Consider the following 11,064-nt stretch of genomic DNA (forward strand, 5'->3'; position numbering starts at 1 on the left):
AATAATTCCAGCAGCACTGCTCAGAATGTAACATCACTTCTGTGCACAAGCGCAGTACCAGCACTCTGCAGATCTTAGAGACTCGAGAGGCAGTGCAAGACTCTTCCCCTGTCTGTGTCATACTTGTGTCTGATATCTTGCACAGACATTGRGAGAGCTAAAAGAAAAGAATTCCCATCTTCCTTTAGGTTTTGTAGGACACCCACTGGACTTCCTGCTTAAAGGCAAAGGACAATATACCCCTTACTCTCACACACCTGAACTGACCTACAAACAACAGCAAAATAAAGACAGAAAAGGAAGAATATTTGACTTGTGTCAACATTCTTATTCTTTTYAGAAGAATGTTGTCCAGTTTAATCCTCATGAAAGTGGAAAAAAAATAGCAGTAGTGGGTTAAAGCCAGAGTTTAAGAAAATACATTTAAATACATCTTTTTACTTAAAAATGAATTTCCTCATCATTTAAAGACCTAAGAGTTAAGCTATGTTATATACACCTCAGGTACAAATTGAGAAAAGGTTCAATAAATCAGACTATATAAAAAGCAAGAGACTTTTTTTCCCCCAGAAAAATGTATTTGTGTTTTATCTGATCATATAAAAAACATTAAATTTAAAAAAAGAAAGTGTACATATTTTTTCAAGTGTTAATGGTTTCACCATTCATCATAACTACATTCCAGAGCCCTGTAACACCAGGGCACATTATCCTTATCTGTGTAGCACAGTGARCACAATCTTTACACTGAGGTCACTCTCATCACTACTTCCCCAGAGCAGTTATCCTCTGATGAATCTTCCTGAGGTCTCATGCGGTTGAACAGCTGTAACAACACATAGCCACACTGAAATCTCGGTGAGGTTAACTGTGTTGGGTGCACTAAACTTCTGTTTCTAAACGCAGTCAGTGGCAGCCACAATGTCCTTCCTGCTGAGGATTCTCCTCGATTGCTCTCTTCTATGTCCATGGCTTTATCATAATTCAACACATCCCAGTGTAGATTCACAGCCCTCCAGCGCTTAAACACTCGATAAACAGATGCACCTTCATGTACTATCAGTCCTGAAATTAAGGGGAAAAAAATAAAGCATTTATACAAAATGTCAACAAATGCCATTTTGAGAGCAAATAGAGATTTAACACATTGTAATGACTCTGGCAATTTCCAGATGCAATTAAATTACTCATAACATTAATAATTCAAAAGAACTGTATATATGCAATGTAACTGGTTATTCATGTTTTGGGAGGCAGGAACATGCAGAGGAAATAAAGTGGTCCTGAATGAAAGCTCAACATAACCAATACTGGAATAATTTGAGCATGCCTAATTAAATAAATTATTTGCATTTAAGTAAACCAATGCAAAACTGGCAGATTTGGATACTGACTGTTTATGTTAGTCCTGTCCTTGTTAATGTTAACTACTATTAATTTACTGAGATTTGTACTGGTTAAAGTAGACCTTTACATAGGCTAGACCTTCTGTAATGAACAGAATAATCCTAAAGTTGTTTAAGAGTGTTTTGTAGAATTCAGTACAGATACAGACAAATCTATCTGCTTTCAGATTCCTTGTTGACTTAGGAACACAGAAGATTTGTGAAAACCTGAAACAGCTGTAWGTATAATGATTTTCTTGTCTTGCTTCAATGAACAAGAAATTAAATGTTATTAACTACAATGAGTATGGTAAGGGTGATAGACTTTCTTCTTTCTTTTCAGTATTCAATAGGAAAAAGTTGCAAATCATCTTTTTGTTGAGACCCAGGAAATCTTTTAAAAGGCCCTCCAAGGAAAATACAGATTTTCTGGAGGCCTCAATCAGGCCAATCTGCTTATGAATTTCCATGTAGCAGATATCTATGCCTATTGTACATGTTCAAACAACTTAATTAAAGAAATGAATCTCCTGACTTTTTGTATGTAGGTATATGTTTATATTCACACTCTTTACATGTGAGTATTTCAATTGTGGATTTACTGGGGAGACACATGCCTTCTTACTAGCTTTTTCCTCAGCCAACCTGGTTGAGGATGCTTCCACGGTTCTGAGCCACACCACCTGTTTTCTCTGGCTCCCTGCTTTGGAAGCAGAGCAATCTGCTTAGCCAAAAACATTTACAAGTTTTTTGTCCAGTGTGCTTGTTGCCTAAAATTTTCCTGTACATGGCCACATCTATAATATGATCTGTGGTGTCCTTTAACCCAAGAGATTTTATGTCACCTGTTTCTACACAACAAAATTGTAATTTAAGTGACTGAGGTTTTTTAGCATGACTAACTGATACCAGAAAGGAGATGCTCACAGAAAGAATACACAAGCAGAAAGGATGATAAAAATATTTACATGAACAGCAACCCTCAGATTCAAGTGCAATGATTTGCAGATAGCAACACCTACTCTAACACATTTTTAAAGATCATTACACTGAAAGGTGGAGAAACACAAAGATTTCTTTCAGAAGGGCATGATAATGAATGCAGCATCTTTGTAAGGCTTTCAAGTTGCCTAGAATTCATTGAAGTATCCAGTACAGCAAAAGGAACATAAAATTAGCTTAATTGAATAACAAATATTCTAAATGTATTTTGTAACAGCAAAGCATTTTAGTAGAAATTTTTCTTGGTTGAAAGATTTCTATCTTCATCTTCTCAAATATAGAAAAAGCAACCTCTCTTTAAAATTTAGCATAATAATAATAATTTAGTCAATACATAAATGTACCTTCAAAATTGGCTCAATTGTGTTAAAAAGAATAAATGTGTTTGTGTAGAAAATCTACAAACCAAATCAGCCATGACTTTACTGCTGTGACAAAGATCCACCCTTTTGTGTTCTGTTGGATTTCCTATAAAATGATAAAGGAGATGAGAATAACCTTCCTTAACATGTTAGTATATTTTGTCCAACTTCTCTCAAGTCTGTGATGAAGCAAAGTTAAAAGAACCTATTTGTTCCAATGCAAAGATACGGCTGCACTCCACTGGAACCTGAATAACCCTATTTCAGAATAGAGAATCAAGTATTTGAGAAAGAATCATTGCAGTACATGAAGCACATTTAAAAACTGTCAAAATATCATCCCAAAATTACAACAGAAAAAGTCGTAGGAAGACTTCTTTCAGGGAGCTCTTTTTTACTGTCTTGGAGATTTTGGGATTTATTGAAATTRTGTTTTCAAAGTTTTTAAACATTGGCATGGATGAGAAATTTTATTTACAGTCGAAGCTGTCAGTCATATATACTTAAAAAGAACTACAAAACAATGAATCAAATGTCGCAAGCCTTGGAATAAAGTTGTCAGATTTWGCGGTGCTGAAGGAGAAATGGAGCACTTTCATAATTTCTCTCATAAAAAAGTTATAACTCTCTTCTTGATAGAGCTACAGATTGAAAAATACCTACATAGAAGAGGCAAAAAAACATGGGGGGATAGAAGATCCAAGAGATCCAAGACCACAAACAAGAGGAAATCTGGGTAAGGTTTAAATGCTGGAGATTTTACAAGTCCAGAGCAGTTAAAAAATTCTCAAAATATAAGTCGTCACTGAAGTGGAGCTGTAAGAAATTGGCAAAGAATCTCTTTTCTCTTAAGGGTTCCTTAAGCAATGAATGTAGATATGAGAGAAAAAGCAAGAATAAATCCATGAAGAACACTMATTTGTTCCAAACACTATGATTTCAACAGCACAGAGGCCATAGTTGAACACCTGTAGGGGAAAAAAATATTTGTTTGACTCAGATGATCCCAAGAAGTACTAGAATTCACTGCTGTTAGCTGTTCAGATGTTCTGTGCCATTAAGATCTACAAGGAACAGCATTTTAGGATTATGGACCCATCCAAATGTTCTGTTGTTCTAAGAAGATTTTAGGTTGCATCTCTAAGATGTAGGGATTGCAGTGGGATCCAGCCAATAGGATTATGAAGAATCTTAATTTTATTTTATTTTCTTATATTTTTGTCAASTACTATGAGATTCTTTCACTGTATTAAAAGGTTTTCTTACCCTGACTCACAAGATACTTTAATTTTTTTACCACTGAATGTCTTTACAAGCAGGCAACTTTTCTTCATCATTCTGATTTGGTGGTATTAAGTTACAACTTTATCTTATTTATCATACTAATCTTATATATAACCATTTAGGAATTATCTGCCCAGAAACATCATGAGATTTTATTGAGGAATAAAAGATCATTTTCAGAAATAGACTTTATCTTACAACAAAATTTCATGACTTAAAACTGTTCTAGGGCCCACAGACTAAAAAAAAAATTGCAATCAATTGCTCACAGCATTAAAGTGAAACATGTCCATGCTAAAAATAGAATATAACTCTGCATAAACTATTTAGAGTTAGATCTAGTGTGGGAGAAAAAAAAAGAAAACCTTAATGAGTAAAGACATATAAAGTGCAGCTGGACATGTTCAATGTAAGAAACCAGCCTGTGCATTTTTACAACCAAGGAGTTACAGGAATGTTGCAAAGCATCCAGTTCCTTAGTGGGGAAGAAAGAGGCTTTCAGAGGGCAATTCACACGTTGCACTTGCTCCCATCTCTTACTCCCTTGCCACAGTGCTACTGGCATCAGTCATGTTTCCAGTTCCATGTTGCAACTGCTTTTTACTGTAGGAAAAGGAGCAGCACTGCTGCTCTGGGATTGCAAGTCAGCTGCTATTTGACTGAGTTTATTATTCGTGAGAGGCTTTCTTCATGTGAGARCCATTTATGACCTGTAGTTAGGTCAGTTATATACAGGTTATGACCTGTCAGTTAGGTCAGAAAATAGTTAGCTATTTTCCAGTAAAAATATATAAAATTCTACATCTTTTCTGTTAAGCAAAATAATTGCTAGGTCTAGAAAGTAGAATAGCAAAGGTTTGATATACTCTCCTTCAGTGGCTGGATGAGAGATTTGTATTATTCATTCCTTTCATGAATTCATTCCCTTTGGTAATCCCTATGTGGATGGTCTGATCTTAGCACTGGAAGAGCTCTGTTTTTCACAGGCTGTAGTTCTACTTGATCATGATGTTCTTTGCTTTAGGTAGACTTCTACCAACAGCAAATTTCAAAGAGAACAGCTTTACATTCAGCTTTGATTCAGGAAAGTACAAGGTAATGACTTGTAGGGTTAAAACCAACACTGACAAGGGAAAACAATCMTGCTTGTCAGGAAGAATTCTGGAAAAATTCAGTGTAGAAGAAAGAACCGTGGATACCAATAAAACATGTACACTGGAATGAACAGAATATATTATACTGGTGAACTGTAATCTTTGGGACTTTGSGTTTGTTGAAATGTAAAACAAAACAAAGAAATAAAATACAAATTACTTGCTATTTACTTAATAAGAAAGTGACTGATGTGCTATGTGTGATATATAAGTCCATCATTGGGTAAACAAATTGTTACGTGCATATTTTCAAAGATGTCATAAAAATATGTCAGTACCTTTAGGCAAACTGCTTTTAAAAATTATAGCAGAACATTTCAAAAATTGCTTCACACTTTTTGTGTGAAGATRTTTACACTTGACAAATGACCAAAAATATTTGTATAGTTTCTGCAAAGGTTTAGGGAGGCATAACTGAAGGCAGATGGAATAAATCTTGGTCATGCCACCAGTAGCTCAAGCATTATCTTGAAATATGTGGTGCACAGGAAAATCTGTATGTCTGCATAGATTTTTCATTGAAATAAAGAGAGATTACAGTGGGAGTAGAGGTATTCACTCACTGTAAATCCTGTTGAAAACTAAGAGAATGCCACAGATGACTAAACACAAATGAAAGGAGAGGAGATACTAAATGAGAATTGTAGCTGGTTGTAAGCATTAGAAGCTCTATGAATCATAAAGAGATTACACATAATATTGTTAAAATCATAAGTTAATGCTTCGGGAAGTCATCAGCATAATGGAAAGTGTTTGGGGTTTTAAAARTAATTTGTAAGTAATAATTACATGCATCTATTAGAGAATTTTATTTAGAAGTTTTAAATTAAAACTATCAATCTAACCCCCCCASACTTTATCATGAAAGAAAAAGATAAAATTAGATAAGGTTGACTATATTAATGAATATTTTTAAGAGKTACAAGAATTCCTGATCTTACAAGCTTACAAGATGCAAATTTCTTGAAATTATATGCAGAATAAGTGGGTCTGAATGAATCTGGATTATTAAAATTCCTCACCTCCTTCCTTTTCGAATTTCCACATACAGTCTAGTAAACTGTTAAGTCATATCTGCAGTGAACTTTGTAACTACAAAACTGTATCCAAATAAGTTTAATTGTAGTCAGTTTTACATTAAAATTTCCATGTATTATTTATKATAATATTTATGACTATAAAATATTAATTTATTAAATGACAGCCAAGTTAGTTTATCTTTGGGGGAAGGCAGGTGCATGTTTCCTTTGCTCCTGCAGAGTGAGTTGAGCCAGCAGCTCCATGTGAGGTACATGTTAGTTCAGTAGCTTCCCCTTCAGTGGTGCCTTGAGCATGGCTGGCTTGAAAGGCAGCTACAGAACTGCCTGTACCAATCTATGGAAGGTCACCTTCCAAATGTTTACTTCTATGGATAAATACAGTAATATTGCTGATCACCCACAGAGGTTTTTGACTCATTTTGAGTTTAATCTGGTTTAGGTGTTTTAACAGTAAAACAAAAGGGAAAAATAAAAATTATTTGAACTGTTTATTTCAAGTAGCTGATGCATACCAAGGTAATTTTTTTAGTGGGGAAAAAAAACCAAACAAGCCAGAATTCCATATAAATGAAATGTCTGGAATTCCTGAAGCACAGTTTGTCTTCATTTAGTGTTTTTTCAAACAAAAGCAAAGCCCTCAATATTGAGTGTTAAGCTGGAAGAGGCAATATTCAGAAATCAGCATCTAAGAGGACATGTGAACCTTTTTTTCATTTAAAAGCTGAGCACTTGCCCAAGCTATGAGATTCTGCTCATTTTTCTGTCTGAGATTTGGGTTCACAGAAGAAAGCCTGTGTTACAAAATATTACAGAACAGGTTTCTCTAACAAAAATTWCAAAATGAACAGAACTGCTGATGTRGCTGAAATARAAATACTTTTACAGTAATGGGATGGTTTCAATAAAAGATGATGTGGCTTTACAGTTGAAGCAAAAGCCTTGATATTTGGAATCACCCTGTTTCTTTGTTCCTTACTGAGCAGAATTCAGCACTGTCCTTCTAATGCCCATATGTAAGATTCAGATWACATTTATCTCTCAGAAATGTCAATGCAAACATCAGATGGCATTTGACRTCTAGATTTTCTTGCAACTGAAATTCCATGAATGTGGTTTCATCAAAATTAATATTACTAATTATGTAAATTTAATTATCTAAATTATATAATCMTGTAATATTTAATGTAAATTTTCTCTGCAAATAATCATAACTATTCTAACAATCAAATCAAGGTTGTTTTACCAAATACTAAAGGGATTTCTATGTAAATATTCCCAAATCCAGTGTACTTTCAGAAATTTCAGAAGTGGTCAATGTGGTGTTGCAGTAAAATGTATTTCCTTTTATAAGATTTCAGTTAAATGACTTGGGACTTTTTAATAGTAAAGCAAGTTGCTATAGTTAGCACAGTGTGAGTGTTTCATAACTGTTTATGATGTGAAAAGAACTCATGTCTGATTTCTCTGTTCTCCTCCATTTCTAGCACAGTGACCTATATAAATCTGTGCAACTTAATTGTGGGTGTACAGTTTGATGACATCTTCAAGGGCTTCTTCTGCACTTCATCATGGTACAATCTAATTCAAACTGGCATCAGAAGATGATACTGTGTAATTTTACTAATTATTTTAATAATGTCTTTCATATTTTCATCTGTTTAACTTCCTGAACTTTGCTAGTCATCCGTTTTATAAAGAAATTTAAATTGATCCTGTTCTCACCACTAAAAGTTTGGGAAGACACTGATGAATCTGAGACTAAAGCTTCTGTGATTCTTTTCTCTCTGCATTATCTGTAACAATCTAAAAAGCAGCACTTGCCAAAGGTATCAGCTGAGAATGAATCTGCAAAGACCTGAGTGATCAATTAAGAGTGACCAATTAGGAAAATATAAATAGTCACAGTCTTAAACCACAGTCTGTGCTGTTTAAAGATTTTGAGCTTACCTATGCATACTAGATCCATAAAACCATACATTCCATAGCAGATTTGAAAAAGGATGTCCTTTCTTTGCCATACTGCATAGGGGCTGAAGGCTGACCATAGAAGCCAAGTCACACTTGCTACTAAGAACAGAGATCCTAGGATTACAGCAACCATCTGCACTTTCTCAACCAGTGTTATAGTAATGCTTTGCCACTAAAAGAGAAACAAAGTTGTATAAGATAAAAATGTCATTGTCCATGGCTGCACATTCAACTCCACCTTTTTTCCTGAAATCAGAAATTATTTCAATATTTATACACATCTTCATATATATTTACTAATTTCCTTTATACTGACATTTTATATACCTTTTTTCCTATTTCACTTTTACTTAAAGTGAAGCTAATAGTTGCTTCCCCATCTCCTCTAGTGTCACTATCGATACCATCTATCTGTGAACTTCCAAAAAGTTAATAGTTTTATTTCTGTTTTGAATATATAGGCAAAAAAAAAAATATTAAGTCTTAGTAATGGAACTCAGTCTTTCATTTTTGAAGGGCAATGAACAGAATAAAAAAGAAGAGTTTCTCCAGTATGTGTTTCGTTAGTGTGACAAGTTTCCTTTCCATCCCTCCCTCCTGAAATGTGAAGCTGTTTTCCACTTTAAGGCTTTTCATCAAGGAAGTTCCAGACATACCAAGAGTGTTGTTTTTCTCTTATAAACCAGTCTTAACAGCACAAAAAGATACCTGCAACCTAGTGTGGAAACAACATGAAAACTCAAGAGGAGCCCTGAATATAGATAGCATAAACATTTCTTTCCAGTGCACCCCAATTATGTCTATCTTTCCAGAGAAGGCTGTATCTTCTGTCTGTGAGGTAACTCCTATTTGTGGTGTACAAGATTTAAATATAAAGGAGTGTGTGTAGTGACTTCTGTCAAGATACAAATAGAAATACAATTCTGTTACAAGAGTCACAAAAGCAAAACACAGCATAAGGAAACAACTGTTCTAGAATACCCTTAAAATATATKTTTTTTCTTGGCCATAATCATCTAGATTACGTTGGTAGACTCCTCACTCCAGGCCCCATCACTCATTCCAGGGCTGGTGTGAAGACTTTGTAGGCATCCATCTTCCCTGTTTCTAATTTTGGATGTAGCTGTCTCCCTCTAGTTGCAATAGGGAACCAGTAGAGAAAGCTACTGCAATAAGGGCTTTCTTACCTCTTTTCCTAGTGGGCAATAATTTTTCCTTATTCTTATTATCTTACTAAAGCTTTCTCCTTTTCACAGCTGGTACCCAGTTGTCATATAATCATAGGATAAAGCARTAATTCAGGTTGCAAGAGGCTATGGAAGCCCTCTAGTTCAACTTCCTGCCCAAAACAGGATCAGTGATGAGATCAGACCCCTTTGCTCCAGGGCTTATTCAGTAACACCTTGAAAACTTCCAAGTATGAAGGCTGTTCGGCCTCTCTGTGCACCTTGCTCCATTTCTTGACTGTACTCAGGTTGAAAAAAGTTCTTCAAAAACATTTTTTCTTACATTTAGTCTAATCCTCTTTTGTCCCACTTACACTCTCTTCCTCCCGTTAAGTACCACTGTGAAGAGCCTTGGTGAGCAATGTGGACCTCTGTGCCTTTTTTCCTTTCAGCTTTTTCCGTTAACTTTTCTACTGTAGCCTAATTTGTACATGTGATGCTGCATTCCTTCTTGCAACCTTCTGAATATAAYAGTGCAAAAAGATAGATGTATAACAATTTGTAAATTGTCTATCTTAAAATACTATCCTTTTATAATGAGCTCGTTAAATGCATACTAGCTTTTTAATGGAACTTGAAGGTTTGGAATGAGGCTATTCATATTGAATACTACCTTTTTATAGTAGAACAACTATGGATACTAATTTCGTTTTTTAAGGCTTTATATAAGGTCAAAGAAGGTCATTAACAAGTGATGCATGACAAAATGGTGTGAGCTTTTCWTGACTCACATATTACTTGTATACAGGATTGGAAGTTCAGGGCTGAAATTCACTGAGGTCTCTTTAGGCTCCATAGGGTAATGTTCAACAAAAATATTTTTCATTTCTGAAGCTGCAYAGTGTGACTTGGCAGAAAACTGTCAAAAATGCTATTGGTTATGTATGTCTGTCTTCTTTCTSTATCAGTGTGAGACAGACCTGTATTAAATTTCCTTGGAATGCTTGAAATCAAAGTCCATTTATATGAAGTAAAGCTTTAACTGTCATAAAATATTACATTGTCAAATTCATAGAAGAAGTTGRCAATAAATTGAAGACTTATATAAATGAAATAAACAGCAGATCTGTCACAGTGCAATTTCAGCAATGCAGAAGTTCCTAAACTCACTTCAGTTTATTTTAATTTTATTTTCTTTTCATTTTGAACTTAGATTGCTTWTATTTATTCTGCAAAGACAGTCATGAACAAAAGGAAAAGCAATCCAAACATTTGGGATAAGTRATGTAGCATGCAGTCTAGATTCAAAGCCTATCCTTTATTTTGATGTTTTTTGACAACCAATCTCTTCCTCAGAGACATCTACTCCTACCACCTTTCTTCATTTCACGAGGGCTTTTTGTTGGATTTTTCCAACAAAAACTTGAAAAGTTCTAAGAAACATAGATATGATCCTCACCTCTTGCTAGCCTATTCTAAAGAATGAATTCTCATTATTTGACTCTTCTCCTGATCAGATAATTGTCTGTCAAGAATGAAAGCAACTGAATCTCTGAACCTCAATAAAACCAGTAATTCCAAAGATTTAGCATATTAGCACGCTATCAAATTGCTACAATTACTGAGAAAAAGCACAAGCATTCCACAGGTTGTACTTCCTTACTCCTTTGCCTTTAAAAATCAAAGAACAGTTCCAAAAAAAA

General features: G+C 34.7%; 1 protein-coding gene across 2 annotated transcripts in view; it reads right to left on the minus strand.

Moving 5' to 3' along the window:
• Positions 1-156: 156 nt before the first annotated feature.
• The window catches only part of MARCHF11 (membrane associated ring-CH-type finger 11), a 31,279-nt gene continuing 20,371 nt past the window's right edge, over positions 157-11,064 (minus strand). The window contains exons 3-4 of one of the 2 annotated variants that reach the window (XM_057390372.1): positions 8,175-8,367; positions 157-1,065 (exon numbers count right to left, since the gene is read on the minus strand). In XM_057390372.1, coding sequence (XP_057246355.1) covers positions 743-1,065; positions 8,175-8,367 — 516 coding nt within the window. In that variant the 3' untranslated portion in view covers positions 157-742. The remainder of the gene's footprint in view (positions 1,066-8,174; positions 8,368-11,064) is intronic. The other variant, XR_008967069.1, reaches the window with a different exon arrangement.

The sequence above is a fragment of the Malurus melanocephalus genome, unplaced genomic scaffold (assembly GCF_030028575.1).
Source record: "Malurus melanocephalus ecotype Western Australia unplaced genomic scaffold, MMel_1.1 scaffold_25, whole genome shotgun sequence".
In the NCBI taxonomy this organism is placed as follows: Eukaryota; Metazoa; Chordata; class Aves; order Passeriformes; family Maluridae; genus Malurus; species Malurus melanocephalus.